General features: G+C 47.7%; 5 protein-coding genes across 5 annotated transcripts; 2 read left to right on the top strand and 3 right to left on the bottom strand.

Annotated features, from left to right (window-relative positions):
• Nucleotides 1-522: 522 nt before the first annotated feature.
• ARB_02756 (uncharacterized protein) lies at nt 523-1,927 on the bottom strand (the record flags this gene model as incomplete). The annotated part of the gene is made up of 4 exons (XM_003010978.1): nt 523-768; nt 827-1,458; nt 1,585-1,698; nt 1,894-1,927. 4 exons carry the CDS (start codon nt 1,925-1,927, stop codon nt 523-525), a joined length of 1,026 nt encoding a protein of 341 aa, XP_003011024.1.
• A 1,658-nt stretch (nt 1,928-3,585) lies between these two features.
• Nucleotides 3,586-8,641, bottom strand: ARB_02755 (uncharacterized protein; the record flags this gene model as incomplete). Its single annotated transcript, XM_003010977.1, has 10 exons — nt 3,586-4,186; nt 4,293-5,210; nt 5,263-5,350; nt 5,453-5,791; nt 5,882-6,044; nt 6,115-6,833; nt 6,894-7,127; nt 7,220-7,738; nt 7,796-8,336; nt 8,414-8,641. 10 exons carry the CDS (start codon nt 8,639-8,641, stop codon nt 3,586-3,588), a joined length of 4,350 nt encoding a protein of 1,449 aa, XP_003011023.1.
• A 1,161-nt stretch (nt 8,642-9,802) lies between these two features.
• ARB_02754 (uncharacterized protein) lies at nt 9,803-11,192 on the top strand (the record flags this gene model as incomplete). Its single annotated transcript, XM_003010976.1, has 3 exons — nt 9,803-10,251; nt 10,347-10,969; nt 11,107-11,192. 3 exons carry the CDS (start codon nt 9,803-9,805, stop codon nt 11,190-11,192), a joined length of 1,158 nt encoding a protein of 385 aa, XP_003011022.1.
• A 265-nt stretch (nt 11,193-11,457) lies between these two features.
• Nucleotides 11,458-12,571, bottom strand: ARB_02753 (uncharacterized protein; the record flags this gene model as incomplete). The annotated part of the gene is made up of 2 exons (XM_003010975.1): nt 11,458-12,318; nt 12,413-12,571. The coding sequence occupies 2 exons, from the start codon at nt 12,569-12,571 to the stop codon at nt 11,458-11,460; spliced, it is 1,020 nt and encodes a 339-aa protein (XP_003011021.1).
• A 1,218-nt stretch (nt 12,572-13,789) lies between these two features.
• On the top strand, nt 13,790-19,998 carry ARB_02752 (uncharacterized protein; the record flags this gene model as incomplete). The annotated part of the gene is made up of 3 exons (XM_003010974.1): nt 13,790-18,854; nt 18,927-19,531; nt 19,594-19,998. The coding sequence occupies 3 exons, from the start codon at nt 13,790-13,792 to the stop codon at nt 19,996-19,998; spliced, it is 6,075 nt and encodes a 2,024-aa protein (XP_003011020.1).
• Nucleotides 19,999-20,399: the final 401 nt, after the last annotated feature.

Here is a 20,399-nt window from a genome sequence, read left to right as displayed (position 1 = left end):
GGGTACTCTGACGATGTTTTCGCAGTTATTTTTCTTTCTTTCTTTCGTTTTTTTTCATTTTTCGGTAGGAATAAGATTGGCTAAAGGAAGATGTTTATTCACGACGTCAATTCGAGAAGGATAAATTTGTGTTGGGACAGTTGAAATTAACTACAGCTTAGTCAGCATACTCCAGTAGCCATTAAAGTTTTGGCGTGGTGAGCTTAGTCAGCTCTGACCAACCTATCCGAGACTTCCGTGTTTAATATACATAAACACTTCCTTGGCAAGCTCATCTTCATTACCAATTGATTGCTACGTACGTAAATCCTCCTGTGGCTAATCAACATCATTCATTCCATTCGCTACGGTTTCATATTTGACAATTCTTCAGCGTTAGTAGGCTAAACCCATTAGTTACTACGTCACTCCATTCATGCTACCTAGGTTCGTTGGCTCAGTTCTGGGGTCCCTTTCATCATCCATCATTTTCTGCCGTTATCTCATATTCGACCCTGTATCAAAGCATTTATGAACGCCTAATCAAGTGGTTTCCGCGTTGGATACGGGGGAGACCTGCCATAGCCAACCTAGATCGGACTTCACGATGCCCTTCTGGACGTCTAAAAGCGCCTTGGACAGTTTTTTACAACCCTCGCCTGGCCCGTTGACTGCAAATTCGAAAGTATTCCCGGTTGACCTGCGAGTGATTGATTTGACAGGCAGTATCATAGCTGCAGTCCCAGCAGCAAGAACCTCTGTGAAATAAGGAAGCTCGGAATATGGGACCTGTATACCTGTTATTTTCTCTGGACTGGCAAGGGATATTCACTGTACATCCACTTACAGGGCGGATCTCTACGTTCCATCCAAAAGATTTGGCGAGCTCTATACAGCTGGTACTAGTGACACTCTTCAAGATCGAGCGACTATTCGGTGAGACAAGGGTATATGAACTGCCGTTCTGTTTCAAGCCAATAAAGGCGGAGGTGCTAAACTCATCAATCTCCGAATTATCACGGCTGTCAAGGTGAAGTGTCATAAAGAAGCCTTCAGCGCGAGCCTGATCGCTCCATTTCAATACAGGTGCATAGTTGCCGCCGACCTTCACATGACCCACCCCTTTGGGCGCCGCTCTGTCAAAATCCTCCAAGATTAATGCCGGGAGAGGATGAACACCGTGATAGGCTTTATATGGCTGTACATAGATACAGAACTTGTATCCAGTTCCAGCCGAGACTGCGAAGAATGCATCTGACCCGAAGACAAGGGGCCGTATGTATAACGCAGCATCCGTGTTGTGAGGTGGAACATATTCAGCGTTCTTTACGGCGGCGAGATTGACTCCACGCAGAAAAATGTCCTCTGGAATAGGCGGAATTGCAATCGTAGAGCAAGAGAGCGATAAGCGAGCCGCATGCTCTTTAGGACGAAATACTTGAATCAGTCCTTTAGGATCGCGATAGGCTGGAGTCATATCTAGTTAGCTCCAACACTTCCACATAAAGGTAAGGAGATGGTTGACATGCCTTTCATTCCCTCGAACGCTTGCTGTCCTTCGAGAGAGTCAGCTTCTCTTCTCCTTCTGGATTAAATTGCTCCTACCATAATTGAGACCAGGTGCAAGACCGTGGATTCTGAGAAAAGGATCTTGGATAAATCGAGGTTCAGACCACCTGTTCGTGTTGACGAAGTAGTCAGATTCGACATGGCCATTCACTACACAAAACCAAGATATCTTAGTGTTATGCGATTTAAATATCCTCACATAGTGTACTTTCCATGACTTCACAGTCTGAACATACCATCCATAGGCGTTAGGCCTAGTTTGTCCCATTCTAATATGTGCTATGTATTAGCATATCATGATTGTGAATTCGCTGGTGCGGACTGGACAGACAGCTTGATGCGTACCAAGGGAATCTGTTGGAGGGGGTAAATCTGCCATTTTGTTTTATTGTACTTGGGTATTACACAAATAATTATCCAATATGTAGAAGCTCAAGCTCGCGGTCGGGACCGTTACGCTGACCCTTACGGAAATTCTCTCCCCCCAGGGCACTCGCAGGACTGTCAAGTTAACTAAGTAGTAGGTTGCTAAAATACCTACCAGCTGTTCTCTTCGCTGGATTAACTACGGTAGCAACTGTTAACCATGGTTGACATGGTTCCCGCAGATGTGACTGCCATGAATAAGCGTTTGATATCCTTGATGGGTGAAACCACCGGTAAATGAATTACATGTTCCTGTATTGCTGATACAGAAAATACCGTCGTGTTTGCAAATAGTTTAGAGTTTAGGTAACTCGTTAGTTCGGGTGGAACCTTAACGAGTTCGCTGGCAATCTTCCGCTGCCAAGGAAGCTTAGCGAGGAAACTTTACGAAAGTCACAAGTCCTTCGGCGACGTGATGACAGAAAGTAACTGAGCTGGGTAGCCTAACTAATTGGAAGCTCCGGTTATCCAGGAGAGTTTGATATTGACCCTACCGGTCATTCATTCTATTAATTGGCTGTGTTAAGCCAGGTGCGAGGCAAACACATTCCAACAGCCATGCGGCCTAAGGTTTTCCATGGTATCTAGTGGAGTGGGTTTGCTGAATCAATCATCAGGCGAGTTAAGGTTGTCCCACAGGGTGGGAGCACTCGTGTGCTTGTTAACTCACACTAGCCAGACACCCCTGTCAGCCTTGATAGTGATCCTCCCTCGGTCTTTGACATCTTTATGGAGTAGAGTATGCAAGTATGTTGCTTGGTTGTTGTGAGCGTGCAGCATTTAGCCGGCACTATCCCAGAGCGAATACAACAGCGCTCGCAGGGGCTTTCAGAACTGCCTAATTAGGCCTAGAGATATTTTATGAGCCATTTTGCGGCTGAGGGAGGTGCGGCTGAGGGAGGACTGGAAGGTGGGGAGAGGCCAGGGGGTTGCTGCAGTCGGTGCAGGGGCGCAGGGGCCGATGCAGGGGGTCTGCCCTCCTGTACACCCGTTATGGTCTCCACCTGATCTCCACCGTTTAAGCACGCTCCTCCGAATAATGATATTAATTACCTGTACTGCACATAGATAAGTAGCTAAATAGAGGAGGATGTGGGCTCGGAAGGGTCAAAGATAGTAGTTTCTAGCGGAGTGTGAGGCCTGGGCTGGAACCCAAGTGTCAGCTGCCATCATGCATTGGTAGGGAGTAAACAGGGTCCAGTGAGTGAATATTGGCTATGGTTACCTTGGAGGATGAAGAGTATGCACTCAGTATCTCAGGCCACCTTTTATCTCGATAACTCCGTAGAAGTACCCCGAGTGCTCTGCATATATATCCAAAAGCGGTACATTGTCCGAAGGGCCAGAGTGAAGGACCAGAGTTACTGGAAGCGAAGCTCATCAATTATAGTCTCGAAATCCTCCACTTCCCCAATTTGAGGAAAATTGGCGACTGTAGGGATTCATGGGGCAAACCCTGTGTAGTATCCTAGGTAGAGGAAAGAATGGGAAAGCGGGATTGAGTAAGTTTTTTTTGCGGTCCAGACTGTCGGCAATGACTTTCCTTGTAGCGCAATCTACCTAGATGTATGTAGTATTTGTCATTTGATATTTTTTGTGGAAATTCAAACGTCATAGGTTCGTATTTGCTTCAGCAAGAATGCGAAAGGGCCCCGGGGGATGCTTTGCAAGTAATTCCGTTGGTTGGCCTTCCTCGACTATCTCTCCGTTGGATATGACTACGACACGGTCAGCGTCAAGAATAGTAAATATCTGGTGTGCAATTGTGATGACGGTTCGTGTCGCAAAGTGCTTCCGGATGATACTTTGCATCAGCTTATTCGTGTGTAGATCAACACTCGAGGAGACTTCATCAAGAAGTAGAATGGATCCGGGTCGTAGCATTACCCTGGCAAGACAAAGTAGCTGTTTTTGGCCAACGCTGAATAGCTCGTCCGATAGCTGAACATCAATACCTCCCCGAGCTATGACTGTATCCCAGAGTGTCACTTCTTTCAAAACCTGATTTACCTGCTCATCACTGGAAGTCCCGAATGGGTCAACATTCTCACGGACGGTTCCTTGTATGAGGTATGGTGTCTGGGGAACACAGACAAGACGGGTATAAAGGATTTCCTGGGGAATAGCTGAAATATCGACACCATCGATGATTATGTTTCCCTCAGAGATGTGTAAAATACGGAATAGCGCGGAGATAATTGAAGATTTTCCACTGTGCAGAGACTTGTTAAAAACCACACATTACCGAGGCGATGATGGGATATTTTGCCAAAAAATAAATGTAATAAAATAAAATAGTCAATTACTAGTAAGCTTACCTTCCGGTTTTCCCACACAAGGCAATTTTCTCTCCCTTATGGATCGATAGATTCAAATTTTTGATGACTGGCGTAGAGTTAATCTTATATTCGGCAGTAACTCCTCGAAATTCAATAGTCCCATGTTCCGGCCAAGAAGGCGATATGGTAGGCCCAGCTGCCTCGTCTTTCAATTCAGGGGACCACTCTCGCGGTCGGCTCAATAAGGTATCAGTCGAAAATGAGCGAATGCGGGAGACTGCGCCAATGGATATCTCAAGCTGTGTCCAATTGGCCATTAAGCTCTTGATAGTAGTACTGAACTGAACGATGTTTACTAGAGCGATGCCGGTAGACCCGGCATCAACCTTTCCCTTTGTCTGCACAGCAATTGACACGACAATGACAGCAATAGCTGCGACCACGAGGTCAAGCACAAGGTTGAGCCAGCGCTGGACACAGAATAATAGATAAAATGGCTTCTGTGAATCATTAAGCGCCTGGTTGTTATGATGTTCATAATCTTTCTGCCAACCAAATGCCCGGATCGTAACAAGGCCAGACAGAGTTTCTAGGAATTTGGAAAACAGGGGAGCTTTAGCTTCAATGTCAAGCAGTCGCAGTTGTCTCGCAGTGCGCAGGTAAAACTTCTGAATAAAATAGAAGATAGCTAGAATAACTGGTATAGCAACACCAATGTATTTCGACGCGACTGCAATAATGATTAGCTGGACCAGGCAAGTTATAAGTTCAACGGTCGTGTTAAAGAGAGCTAGTGGAAGTTCCATATCTGCCAATTGTAAATCTTGAGCAAACCGATTGATGGTGGTTCCCATGTCGGTACTTAGAAAGAATTGCAGAGGTGCATCCACGACTGTACTCAGGAGGCCTTCGTGGAATTGCCTCGAAGCTCTCGGTAGCATGTGCTCAGTCAGATACCTGTGTACTTTCAAGTAAGCAACTGCGGTAGCTCCAGACCGGTGAATCGTACCAAGCAGCAACAGCCAGAGAAACAATTGCCATTCCAGCAAGCGCAGCGTAAATTCCCAGGTATAGTCCAATATGGGAAATAGTATATTCTGTGTCCCGTTGTAGCCACCATTTTATGACAAAATCTTTATTTGGTTATGTTAGCAGGTTTTTAGCTATCCAGCGTGTAGTAAAAAACAGAGGTGACTGACGTGGTAAGGTTAGTCCGAGGACAAAAACCACACAGATCGCAGTGAAGAAAGCTGCGCTCATAGGGTGAACTACTTGTATGTAGTACTTATAGACAGTCGTATCGCCAACCCGTCGTTCCTTTTCTTGAGGAGATGCAGTTAGAGGTCTGGCGCTAGAGAGTTCGGGTGTAGCCCCTATGTGGCTTTCATGGGATTGGCCGGGCGAAGTTCGCTTCTCGGATGGTGCAGCCAAAGTTACTCCCTCTGACAATTCTTTTTCCAAGGCATCATCTTTGCTCACTTGGTTGCCGGTAGAATCAAGGTATATAGCATTATCTGCGTAGTTGAGGCGATTCATTGCTATAGTAGTCAGTCACAATTTATCATCCGTACCTGCTTATTACTATTTTCATAACCAAATTAATTATTGAATTTCGTGGATGAGCTTACCGGCATTCGTAGCCAAAACTATAGTGGTGTTTTCCGTTGCCAGGATGCCACGTTCTCCAAATAAATTGTGGAGTATTGACTCCTCGGTTTTTGCATCCAAACCGGAAAAGACATCATCTAGCAGTACAAGCGTTTCTCTTGAATATAGTGCTCGTGCGATCCCCTGTATGAAGGTATCAGCTCTTTTTATGCCTATTAAAATTGCTAAGGACTGAACGGCGATTGTTGCTCACCAGTCGAGCCTTTTGGCCGCCGCTCAAGGCCATCCCACCACTGCCGACAATCCATTGGTCTCCGTAGGGAAATCCTTGGAGATCATCTCGCAGCACGCAAGCATCTATCACCTGGTCATACCAAGTCTGCTGGAAGAGGTTAGAGCCTATAATGTTATCTCGAATGGTGTCGTTGGTAATCCAAGGTTCCTGGCAGCCATAACCGACCCTTGTAACTGATTTTTGGAGAGAGCCATTGGTATGCATCACCTCACCCAGAATCGAATGCAGCAGTGTTGACTTCCCGCATCCGACTGGCCCAACGATGAAAGTAACAGTCGAACGTAAAATTTCAAAATCCAAGTTCTTGACAACAAAAGGCAAATCGACATTCCAGCCAGCACTGAAGCCTTGAGCCCGAACAAGAACTTCTTTTCCTTTTTCCTCATATGTGTCAGGCCTGGTTGGTATTGATGGAGGGACCATTTCAGTGCTGGATGCTTTGCTTGCGTTAGTAGTTGGCTTCGAAACGTATTCACCTATACGTTCAACTGCTCCAAAGGCAGCAACAAACCCAGCAATGGCGTCTAAAATAAGCGCCATGGGAGTCTGCAAAAGCGCTAGAAGTGACAGTGAGGTATAGGCCTTTTCATAATCCAATGCCTGGGAACCGTTTCTCAACGCCAGAAGCGTGTACATGGTGAACGCTAGCAAGGGTCCAGATGCTGCCGTAGTGAAGGCTAGATAGGCGTGTTAGTGTATTCGTATCCAGGTTTTTTGTATTGGAGAACTCAGCCTACAGAGTGTTACAATCATAACCAGCGCTTTCTTGAAGGGGCGGGATTCTGATATTTCCTTTGATCTTAGTTCCTGCAGCTTCTTTGCCGCGTGGCCCTGTAACCCGCCCAGCCGAATCTCCTTGATGTTCTTTAGCATTGACGAGGTGGCATGCACTCTATTTTGAATGGCCTCTAGCCACTGTCGCTGGCGGGCGCCCATGGAGGCTGCCACAAGCAGTCCAGAAAGGGTGCATACTATTGTAAAGACGGGGGGAATTCTGGTTAGTGACTAGTTATCCAGTTGACCTTGCTGGGCGATTGCAAGCTACGACGGAGCTTTTAGTTACCAAGAAAGATTGCCGCAGGGGCTACAGCTGCGACTCCAAGCTGCTGCTGCAAAAACCAGAGAGCAAGGCCGATATCTATGGGGCTAGCCCAGAGTTCATGGAAATAGCGTAGCCCTGAGCTGATACGTTCAATGTCCACACTCATCAGGGTGAGTGCAGCGGAATCGCGCACTGCAGAGGTGTCTAGATGCAGGGTCTGGGTATAGATCAGCGGGACGAGGCTGCTGCGTAGCATCGTAATAAGGCGATATGTCTTGTGCTGGGTGTTGGTGGTGGCCACCGCCAGGCCGATGTAGATGAGCAAGGCTGCTGCAATGAGGCCGTAGCCGTAGCAGCTGGCCAGTCCATCGTCGCCGTCTGCTGCTTCTTCCGTGACGTATCTCACGATGCGAGCCAGCAGGAACGGCTGCGTGAAGGTGAGTCCGGTCACGCAGAGACGGGGGATCACAGCAGCCAGCGCCGCCCATAGATGGTGAGCGGCCAGCAGACGGACCAGCGCCGCCGGGGACTTGACCTTTGCTACAGCAGCGAGTTAGCATCAGATATATAGTCATAATCAACAGGCAGTCTACGTACCGGCTTCCCACTGGCCCAGGAACGAGTCCTCATCGTCGCCGCCGCCCCTGAGACGCCGATCGATAGCGCTAAGCTTCTCGGCCTGCAAGATCTCACGGAACCCCTGGAGCAGCAGCGGGTTCAGCCACCAGAAGACACTGCGGTTGTACACGTTCGCGGCGGTCTCTGCCGGGAGCCGCCCAGGGCCATCAGCGCCATCAGCGCCATCGTCTCTGCGCTCGAGCAGCTCAAGCACGAACTTGGCCAGGTCGGACACGATGCCGGCGATGAACACGGCGCAGAACACCCGCGCCTGCACCGCCCACAGCGTCCGCGCCCGCACGGCGTCCAGCAGCAGCGAGAGCCCCAGGAAGAGCGAGACGGGCGTGGACGGCCGCGGCGACCGGCAATGCTGCCAGTACGACAGGACGGCGACGGAGGCAGACGTTGCGGCGGCTATCGACACGGCTGCAACGGTTGCGCGGGTCGCCAGCGCTCGCCCGGGGACAAGCACGAGAGCGACGAGGACGAGCTTGATGCCGGTCGAGACAAGGTGCGCGGTCTAGCAGGGCATCATCATCATCAGACAGATCCGATTCTTTAACTACTGTGGTCTACTGAAGGTCGACGGCCGCTCACCAGTTTGGAGTAGAGAAGAGGGCCGGCGGGCGCCTGCTGGTGATGATTATGCTGCTGCTGGTGATGGGACAGCCGGGCCAGCTGCACCGGCAGCGACAGCAGCATGGCGCTGCACACGCCGATGGAGAAGAAGGACTCCTCGAACAGCAGCGTGAAGTCGAAGCCATCGAGGCACTCTGGCGCCGCTGCAGGCCCAAATGTGTCCTCGGCACGGATAGAGCAGCCCATTCCAATTTGATGGCAGAGCTCACACACACAAAGAATGCGATGTCTATGTCTGCTATGCGATGTCTATGTCTGCTATGCGTCTCTCATCTCGTTCAAGTAGTTGACTACGCATCCAGCCAGTCAATCGCTAACTAATTAACTAGCTGGAACTGCTGCTGTTGGCTCCGTTGGAACGACCAGAAACCTCCAGGTCCCCTTGCTCAGCTCGGCACCGAGTCTGTGCCGGCCAGCCAGTTGGTGGGCTAGCTGACCTGGCCATTGAGTTGCGTAACCAGAACAGCTGGTTGGCCGGATTGGCCTGGTTCGTTGGTGAGCTCGCTTGTCAGATATTATTTGAACCGGGTTGTCCGGAGCATCGCGGACGGTGCTTGAAGGATTCATATTACTTACTGCAAGCGACCCTTCAGGGGGTCTCGACAGTTGGCCATGGACCATCCACACATGTCCTCAGCTGCGCGTCAGGGAGACACTCACTCTCACTCTTAACGGTGCCAGCCAGGCATGTATGTACATACATACCCTGTGTGGATATCTCTTTGTTGTCCAATCTTGGTTGAAATAACTGGTTGGTTTGCTATCTGATGCCAATCGGCCAGCCATGATAGTTACCACCTGCGTACATTGCGTACGCGATGATATAAATTCCCTTCATTCATTGCAAGAGACGTACGAAGATGCGACTGCTCGCAGGGGATATGCCACAATAACTACGTACCCCTCCGCGTGTCCCTCATGGACATGGTAACAGAGCCTGCTGGGCCACTCGATCTATTTTCAGGGTGAATTTCATTGTTACAGCCAGACCCTGTCCAAGCCTGCGCCCCAATCACCGGCGCTTAGCCAGGATTGTTTGTTTGGCTTGCAGCCCCCCGGGGGAAGAACAATCACATCAAATTGAAGGAGGGCTGCAGGAAATGGGGAGAGTGTTGAAGATATTTAACCATATCAGCGGTTGCTGCAATATGGATAATTGTACTGCTGTGCATCCATCACCGAGCTGTGCTCCTTTCGATTCAACTACTCGTCCTGTTTTGACTTAACACTGTCCTTCATTCAATAATACCCTCATGCCTCTCGTTTGTCTGCTGTGATTGACCTTATTTTACTTGTGTCTTTACGATACACCACATACCGTGCGAGACAGAGTGCGAGAAAGGGACGATGCTGCGCTCCGTACCGTTTCTGCTTCTCCTGCTATCCGGCGTGGAAGCGCTTGTACCAACGCCTGTACGAACCGCTGTACCACAAGGCACGGTTCCTCATGCCGCTGCAGAGACTCCGTCTCCAACGCCTATGACACCAGCGAGAATTGAACACCGAGAATTTTCAATCTCGATCCCCCCGGTTTCAATCCCTCCTGTCTCCATCCCTAGCCTGTCGCTTGACCTGCCCGTCAACACTTGCACTCCAACCATCGCCCCTGACAAGAATGGCTGGGTGCCACCATCGGAATGCAACGCACTCTACCTCTACTATCCGTCTTTCGGGGCTGCCATTGCGTTTTCCGTCCTATTTGGCGCGGTGATGATAGTACACTTTGTGCAGGCTACCATCTATAAAGCTGGCTTCGTCTGGGTTATCTTGATGGGAGCCACCTGGGAATGCATAGGGTTCGTCGCCCGGTCAGCAGGTACTCGCGACCAGCAGAGCTCCGGCCTGGCAACAACGGCTCAGTTATTTATTCTGCTCTCGCCCTTGTGTATAGTGCTCCCTTTCCTTCCTCTGTCCTGCTTAAACTTGCGACCCGTCTAACAGCATTCATAGGGGTTAATGCTTTTGACTACATGGTTCTTGCTCGCATGATCCATTTCTACATCCCCAGTCGAACCATCGGCATTTTCAAACCAGCAATACTAGCGAAGATCTTCATTGTTCTAGATTTCGTTGCCTTTATCATCCAGCTCGTTGGTGGCGGCATGGCTGGGCCCGGACAAACACCCGAGGCCGCAATGCGAGGAATCCATATCTACATGGGTGGCATTGGGATCCAGGAATTTTTCATCATCCTGTTCCTCATCCTCGCCATTCAGTTCCACCGTCAAATGCTCCACCTCGAGCATACTGGAAGACTGCAAGATTCCAAGCGAACCTGGAGGCCTCTCTTATACTCGCTTTACATCAGTCTCTTCTTTATTACCATGCGCATCGTCTATCGTTTGATAGAATTCTCGTCCGGACACACTGATTCAAATCCTATTCCGCACCACGAGTGGTACATGTACGTCTTCGATGCCGTTCCAATGCTCTTTGCCATTGGAACATGGAACGTTATCCACCCGGGAAAAATCATACGGGGCCCCGATGCCAAAATGCCCTCCAGCGGTATTAGTAAGATATTCTGCTGTGCCTGCTGCACCTGCTGCGGCCGCCGAAAGTCTTCGGATTTGCAGAAAATACCCAGTTCGGACCCAGTGGGAGATGAGATGTTGCCATTCAGACACCGGGCACCCTCTCCGTATAGATAGTATTCTTTAATTCATTGTTTAAACTCATTTATGATGAGACGCAAACTTTGCTTCTTTTTTTGTTGTCCCTTCTTTTCGATGGTTAATAGGCGTGAGGTTCCGTTCTATCTGAGACAGCTATTTCTTTGAATTTTACATTTCTCATTTGATAGAAACATTCTATATACCTATGCCAGGTGCTCAAAGTGGATTTGTACGATGGTGTACTTTGCAGCAATCATAATGATCTTGTTTCTTAATTTCCGGCAAATGAATGTGAATATCTAGCTATAGTGCCATTAGGGAGTATTAGACGGTCTAGATGTGTTCAGCCAGAGGGTTTAACAGAATGCTTTTTGCAAGTAAGAGATATTATAGATCCATATATCGTCCAAGGACCGATGGCATCGTATCTCCAAAATGCAGAGGAAGGGAATCCATCTCAGAAAAGTGCCTAACCGCCTCAAGCCCCCGTTTTCTCTTTTCTGTAAACATTGCCAGACTCTCGCTAGTAGAATCCCCATCCGCTTCTTCCGATGCCTCAGTATTTCCATCTGGATATAGACCCAAATACACAAGCACGTCCTGTGGCTTAACGGTTCGCCGGCCGTCCTTGAAAACATATCGACTCAAGGAAGAAGAAAGGATATAATTGTTTGCATCGAGACTCGATATATTACCTTCTCTCCCAGTACGTTGAGACTGAGCTGAGGAGGGTCGCAGAGCCGACTTATCCATTCCATCCTTGACGAAGTAGCTGACGACATACAACCATTTTTCGTCCCAGGAAATCACTCGAGACCATATTTCGTATTTCTGAAACGGCTTTATCTCCTTCTTAAACATGCATGACACTCCACCCAGCGCTATCCCCAGAGACTTCTCCTTGTGATATCCCCTTTTTGGCCTGTCCTGTTTATTAGTGGCGTTTATACCCTTGGCATTAGATGGCGACGCTGTACCATCTGCAGTTTTCCAGCGAGGAAACCCCCCGAAAATGTTCAGGAGTAACTGAGTTCGATTTATGTCAAGGTCAGAGAAGAATGTGCTGTTGGATTTGTGCATATTATAGTCACAATCGATGGGAGAGTTGCGGTGCTCGGTAATCAAATAGGAAAAGAGTTGGGGGGCGCCATTCGGCTGGTCAGAGGTGATTGATGCGGCATTAGTGATGCCGGAGCCCGTGGTACAATCGTTATCACGGTTGAAACTCCGCCGTTTGGCATGGAAAAGCTGTGTTGTGATCCCTTTTAAAAGCCGTACCTAGCATGTGGAACAGTAAGTCAGCAACGAAATAATTATAGCCCCCAACTTTCAAGAAACATACGTGCCAAAATCCCGGGATTCCCTTTATATTAATCAAGAAAATACCAGTGAATACCGCCAATATGGCATATGAAATGAACGGAGTTGGGCTGAGGCCTCCAACCAATTCAAATGCACCCAGAAGCGACATTGTGGTCTGAGGAATGGCTCTCTCGCTCATGTCAGCTATTAACCTAAAGGGAAGGGGGGAAAATGTGTATGGACGGAGATTGGGAGCATAAGGTGCTTAGCTCAGGCCTCCTTGCAGTCGATAACCGATAATCCAGATGTAACCTCGAGATACCAGGAGAGTCAACTATTTGGCTCTACCATCATCCGATTTCTCCGGCTCGCTATTGAACCAGGGCCGCTAACGTTCTCTGGGAATAAATGGAACCAGACCCCATGGGTCCCCAGACATACCGTTTACCAAGTTATTGGTAATTCTTGATAAAGTACAGCTGACTTATGGGTAGCCATGAATTGAGCCATGGTCGTACATCAGTCCAGTCTCCATTGAGTTCATTGCAAGGGCGTGAAGCCAGAACTGCCGATGATTGCTGCTTCTATCCCAATGGGGTATTCGGTAAGGGAAAAAGAAAGAAAAGAAAAAAGAAATATATACATATACATATATATGTATACTTAGTATATGCAGGCCAAGAAGACAGTTATCGTAGTTCACTAATGTCAGGGATGTGGACGTGTTGTTGTACAGGGAGGGGTCGGTTATGCCTGTCAACCAAAGAAGTATACCGGAGTATGGCCCTGCTGCCAGGGCTAATGCCACGGCATTACCAGTAACTTATTTGTAAACTTTCCTAGCGACAATGTGCCTGGCCCCCTTGAATGCATGACGCTGCAGTTAAGTTTTTTGAGTAAATTTTTACCCGTTATAGCATGTTAACCGGAGGCTGTAGACCGTGCTGCGATCCTTCTAGATAAACAATCACCGGCAGGATTGCTGACTGTTGGGGGCTGGGTAACAAGCCGAAGGACATGCCGTGGAGTACTCCAATCCAGGTCAGGAGTGTTGCAAAATCAAGTGAAACTTGATCTCGTAAGTTGGCAGGAACATACTGGCTGGCCTGAGAACTACCTACAAGTTAGGAGAATTTGAGCAGACATTTATCCACATAGATTCCGCAAATAGAATGTAGTGGTATGATGGGATTATGGCCAAAACAACTTCTTGTCCGTACCACGATATCAATTCTTTGAACTGACAGCTATCCAAGGATTCGATATGGACAGTCCGTGGTCCGTACTGAGCACTCACCAACCAGGCTCAACAACAACCTCCTGGGGGGACCAGCAGCAAATCGACCACGATTCTCCAGTGTGTAAAATATTGCTTCAAAATGGCGATGTCCAGTGCGAGTTTGACGTTCCCCATAGCATGGCCGTACGTGGTCGGGATCTCCAGGAGGTCTTTTCAAAGCAGGACACCGCAAAGTACTCATCAGCACTCGATCTATGTTTGGCTTTCTTGGAATACACCATGGACCATTCGAACGAGGATTCCAACAGCCACCACGTTGATATGGTCATCTTGACAAAAGGGCTCAGAAATATCCAGGAAAATATATTGGGCAATGAGAACATCAACACTGCCTTGGCATCCATGAACTTCGATATTGGCATTAGAGCCTCCATTCTGAGATCTTATTTTCGCCTCTGTGCCTTCACAAAGTGCAAACCCTCGCCCGGGAATAGCAAACTCATAATGGACGTCCAGACAGGGAATGCAAAAGTGCTTGCGCTTTTCGGTGGGCAAGGTTTCGATACCTATTTCAATGAGCTACTCGAAACCTACCAGATACATCAGCACCACATTCAAGCGCTTGTGCACTGCATGGCTACCACTCTGAAAAGCCTTTCCACTGAAGATGGAGTCAAGGACGCTTATTCACAGGGGTTCGACGTTGAGGAGTGGTTGACCACGGAAACCTCTCGCCCTGATTGGAATTACCTAACTAGCGCTGGTGTCAGCCTTCCCCTGATTGGGCTTTCTCAGTTTGCCGCCTACGCCGTGGCCTGCATAAATCTTCAACTCTCGCCAGGCGAGCTACGAAGCAGCTTCTCAGGAGCAATTGGGCATTCTCAGGGTATCATTGTCGCATCATATATCGCAGCGGCAGACTCATGGGACTCGCTTTACACCGTAGCTCAGCAGGGGGTGGAGGTACTGTTCTGGATCGGGTGTAGATGCCAGCAAATTAACCTACACCCAATAACACATAGGGAACAGCTATCATCATATATGCTAAGTGTCAAGGGGCTTTCTCGTGATATGCTGCAAGGTGATATTGACCAGCTGAACCACTATCTGCAACAGTCGGGCGCGCTCCATATTGGCTTGATGAACGGACCACAGCAATTTGTCGTTGTCGGTTCCCCACTATCCTTAAAAGGGCTACAAAAGAAAATCCAACTGAGAGATATCAGGACCTCCAAACCCATCAATCAATCACGAGTCTTGTTTAGTCAACGTCCACCAGTGATTAGTGCTTCCTTTTTGCCCATCACGGCACCGTTTCATTCTCCATATCTCGAGGAGGCGCAAAAGAGGATACTTAAAGATCTTATTTCGCATTCGTTGAAAGGATGTACCCTCGCCTTCCCTGTATTTGATACAGAGACAGGGAATAACCTACAACACTGTGACAACATTATTCCCCAGCTGGTCCAAATGGTATGTACCAAACGCGTACAGTGGGAGAGAGTTTTGAATATGGCCCTGACAGGAGTTACTCATGTACTGGATTTCGGTCCCGGAGGGAGCGCAGGGATTGGGAGACTAATCCATCAGCAGAGGGATGGCACAGGGTTGAGAACAATAATCGTGGGAGCAGACTGTGACGCTAGCTCGTTTTTCGGCGGCATGGGTGAATTATATGGTCGATACTATCCCGTTAAGTATAGCGCTATTTGGGGTGACGTATATGCTCCTCGCCTGATCCGTACATCATCCGATGGCGCAGAGCTAGTGAGTACAAAGTTCAGCCGGTTCTTTGGCTCCCCACCTGTGATGGTAGCAGCCATGACCCCAACGACAACAGCACCGGACTTTGTGGCAGCGATAATGAATGCCGGGTATCATGCCGAACTAGCTTGCGGGGGTTTCTCAGAGCCTGATAGTATGCGCAATGGGATACTCTCCCTTTCTGCCAGAATTTCACCTGGCCGTGAAATTACGTGCAATGTTATTTATGCCAATCCGAGGGCAATGGCATGGCAGATCCCACTGCTGCAAGAACTGCGCAGAGACGGCGTTCCCATCACTGGATTAACCATCGGAGCAGGCGTCCCTTCTGAAGACACGGTTCGAGGCTATATTACTGATATGTCTCTGACACATATTGGTTTTAAGCCAGGCTCAAAGCAATCTATTGACGCTGTTCTGGGAATTGCACGGGCTAATCCAGGCTGTTCCATTCTTCTACAGTGGACTGGAGGGCGAGGTGGGGGCCATCACTCATTCGAAGATTTCCATGAGCCCATTCTTGCTAGGTATAGTCAGATTCGAGAGCACTCAAATATCATTTTGATTGCAGGTAGTGGCTTTGGAGATGGTGATGAATCATATCCATATCTTTCCGGGGAATGGTCAAAAAGATACGGCTATCCCCCCATGCCGTTTGATGGTATCTTGCTTGGGAGTCGCGTGATGGCTGCAAGAGAAGCCCACACCAGCCCTGAAGCGAAGCGAGCTATTTGCAACGCCCCTGGAGTGCCAGATTCACGTTGGGAGGAAACTAGCTACGGGCCAGCAGGCGGAATTATAAGCGTCATGTCCGAGATGGGGGAGCCGATTCACAAACTGGCAACACGAGGAGTGATGTTATGGGCGGAACTGGACCGGAACGTCTTTAGCTTGCCCCGTGAAAAGCAAAAAGAGGAGTTACTCGTTCGTAAAGACTATTACATCCAGCGGCTCAACAATGACTTCCAGAAAGTGTGGTTTGGCTCCAGTTCTGACGGCAAGGCGGTTGACTTGACCGAGATGACTTATGCAGAAGTTGTTCGACGTCTGGTTGACCTTTTATATTTGAGACGGTCACGTGAGTGGATTCACGGTGACTTTAGGTTTCTCGTATTTGATTGGATACGTCGACTGGAGGAGCGACTACACCGGAGCAACACTTGCAACGGCTATAAAAGCACGCATGATGATGACGGCAGAGCAGTTCTTCATGACGTTAAGCAACTGGATCAACCTCACCAACTTATTGAGGAGCTATTGATCAAATATCCACACGCTGTGACGGATGTTATCACCGCCGCCGACGCCGACTATGTGATTGAGCTGTCGAAACGTCGGGGACGGAAGCCCGTTCCCTATATTGTACAACTGGACGAAGATTTTGAATACTGGTTTAAAAAGGATTCACTATGGCAATCTGAGCGTCTTGAGGCCGTTCAAGGCCAGGATGCTGGACGCATATGCATTCTCCATGGCCCTGTGGCTGCTCGGCATACTCGCCAAGTGGATGAACCTGTGAGCAGCATCTTGGATGGCATTCATGATACTTTTATCACAAAGGCTCGTACGAACGAGACTATTTTTGATTTTACTCCTTCTCAATCACCATCTAACCTGGCAGAAGGTATTCAGAAGGTGCCCTTGTTACCACGTGGAGTTACTGTCGACGTATCGGAGAATGGAAAATTGGTGAGATACTCGCTGGCAAGTACTGAATCCGAACTACCTTGCCATGATGATTGGATAAAGTTCCTAGCTGGTACAACACATGTAGCATGGTGCGTCTCAATATTGACAGAACCAGACATCGTCCGAAACGGCATCCTGGTGAACAATCCAATAAGAAGGGTCTTCGCCCCTAAACCTGGCCGCGTCGTCGAGCTTCATAACCCATCGTCCCCTGAACAATGTATAATGATGATTAAAGAAATTGGGAACATACAAAATACCTCGAAGGAATGTTCAAGCACTACAATAGCTTCCGCTTCCATGCAAAAGCGGCTGGAGGGGGGGATCATCCTATCCCTTTCTAACCATTTAATGAGAGATAGATCTACGCCGGGTCTGGACTTCGAATTCAAATATCAACCAAGATCCAGATCCCCTAGGATAATTGAATGTACCCACGATCACATTGTGGAATCAAGACGCTTCTACCAATCCATTTGGATTGGAGAACAAGTGACAACTGCAACACCTGGCACGGTATTCCACGGTGAAGACGCTATTATAAACCGAGATACAATTGTTCTGTTTGCTAAGAGTATCTGCAATTATAACCAATACTATATATCCCCATCGAAAGCCCTCTTACACGCGCCGCTCGACTTGGCAATAGCAATTGCATGGAAACCAATGATGAGATGCTTATTTTCCACGTCCAATCCTGGAAACATGCTTAACTTATTACATCTCACTAATGAGTTTCGTCTACACGAAGGAGTTAAACCCATCCGTGAAGGAGATTCTGTCTCGTCGAAATGCAGGCTCACTGCGGTCAAAATAAAGAAAGGGTCAGGAAAAATTATTGGAGTTGAAGCGACAATTCTTCGGAATGGTGCTCCAGTTGTCCACCTGAAAAGCGAATTTATCATCCCTGGAGTATACACGGATTATTCGTCAACATTTGAGATAATTGAGGAAAAATTCCTGGTACAAATAGCTTCAATGAAAGACATTGAACTATTAAAGGCAAGACAATGGTTTCGGTTAAATGAGAATACGGATCTCACCCACTATCTCAATCAAAAAATTGAGTTTCACATCACTAGTCGGTACTTTTTTAAGGATTCAGAAACCTATTCCCATCTCGAAGTTGAAGGTCAAGCCGTCCATCAACACGCTCCAAGTCATACCACAATCCTTGGATCTGTGTACTTTTCTTCTGAATCCTACAAGAAAAACCCAGTAACGGATTATTTACATCGTCGTGGATCAAGCATAAAAGATACGCATAATAGCTTGAAACACTCCTGTCAGCTCGCACAAGGTGTTGAAGTGATTATCCCTAGCTGGGGTATTGATTATGCCCAAGCTTCTGGAGATTGCAATCCAATCCATGTGTCTGAACTTTTTGCTTTATACTCTGGATATCACAGTCGCGTGACTCATGGTATGTTCACCAGTGGATTTGTCCGGGGCTTTGTTGAATCACATGTCGCGCACAATGATGTATCTCGAATGCGCTCCTGGTCTTGCATTTTTGAGGGGAAAGTTTTTGAGGGAGATAGACTGTCGGTTTCAATAGAGCATATTGGCATGTGTCGGGGACAGTTGGTGATATCCGTGAAGGCAGAAAATGCAGTCACTGGCATGAAAGTTCTATCTGCTCGGGCCAAAATTGAACAGCCCACGACTGCTTATGTATTTACTGGCCAAGGGAGTCAGCAACCGGGAATGGGGTTGGAGCTCTACAAAACAAGTCTTGCTGCCCAAGCTGTCTGGACCACAGCCGATCGGTATTTTATCAACCAATATGGTAAGTCACTCCCAGCTAAATGCAATACAAATTGATGATTAGGTACTTAGTTATTGATTGCCTTGCTTCCAGGTTTTTCGATGCTCGATATCGTTCGTGAGAATCCTAAGCACTTAACTATTCATTTTGGAGGTGCAAGGGGCCGCAAAATACGCGATAACTATATGGCTCTCATACTTGACAGCAAAGGTAAAAATGGGGTACCCACTCAAAAGCCACTGTTCCCGACCATCACAAGCTGTTCTAGGTCCTACACATTTCGCTCTACCAGTGGTCTCTTACATGAAACCCAATTCACTCAACCAGCTCTAGCTTTGATGGAGATTGCACGGTTCGAAGACATGCGTAGTAGGGGGGTTGTCAAGGAAGAGTCTTTATTTGCTGGCCACTCCCTTGGTGAATACGTGGCATTAGTTGCGGTAGGAAAGATTCTCACCATTGAGCAGATGGTTGCACTCGTGTTCTACCGCGGATTAACGATGTCCAACGCCGTTAAGCGTGACTCCAACGGTGCAACAAATTACTCCATGTGTGCAGTTAATCCAACCCGAGTCTCGAAGACATTTTCTGAGGTTGATCTGAACTGGTGTGTGCAAGAGATTTCTCGACATACGCAAGGGTTACTAGAGATTGTTAATTACAATGTCATAAATATGCAGTACGTTTGTGCTGGTGATGTAAGTGCTCTCTCCAAAAGATGACTTTCCAGTTTTCTCAGGTTAACAAACTGTACTTGTAGCTGCAAGGACTTGCAACTCTTACAGCGGTAATGGATGCTCTAGCGTCTGGAAGCCTAAATATGTCTGAGTTGCAGGATGTGCACGCCTTTATACGGAAACATCTTAGTATTTTAGAGCAGACACAAAGGCCGATTGCTCTCCAACGGGGTCTAGCAACTATCCCACTGGCAGTAAATGTGCCGTTTCATAGCAGTCTGTTGCAACCTGGAGTGGACTCCTTTCGACATTTCTTACAAAAGCATATCAATGATTCTACGATTGATCCAGGACTCTTGGTTGGAAAATACATCCCAAATCTCACTGCGAGGCCCTTCGAACTTTCACTGGATTACATCAGAGATGCTTTCGAAATTACAAAGAGTCCAGTACTTGAAAAGGTCATGCTTGGTGTAAGTATGGTATGACCCTACCTTTCCATAAAGAAAGAAAAAAGGTTGCTGACAACTACCTGTAGTTAAATCAAGCCGAATGATAAGAAATACCAACCATCTGAAACCCCTTACGGTAATTCTATGAAGGGCGAGACATAGGGCTGTTATCCCACAGGCTTTAATCAAGTTATTTATTTTCCAATCTGGCCACCAGCCTTCTGTTTGTGTCTCGATTTCCCTGATGACGCTTTCGTGTAGTGACATATAGATCATTTGGTTAATTTATTTGTGTAGGAGGTATTTTATATGATAGATCTTCAACAAGATTAATAATCCATGACATAGCAATACTCATAAATCCACTATGTTTTAGACTACAGAATCGCGGTCCTTCACCGTATCTAGTAATCATGTTCTCTGCGCTACAAATAACA

Source organism: Trichophyton benhamiae (assembly GCF_000151125.1).
Source record: "Trichophyton benhamiae CBS 112371 chromosome Unknown contig01206.0, whole genome shotgun sequence".
Lineage (NCBI taxonomy): Eukaryota > Fungi > Ascomycota > Eurotiomycetes > Onygenales > Arthrodermataceae > Trichophyton > Trichophyton benhamiae.
This window is presented reverse-complemented; position numbering and strand designations above follow the sequence as displayed.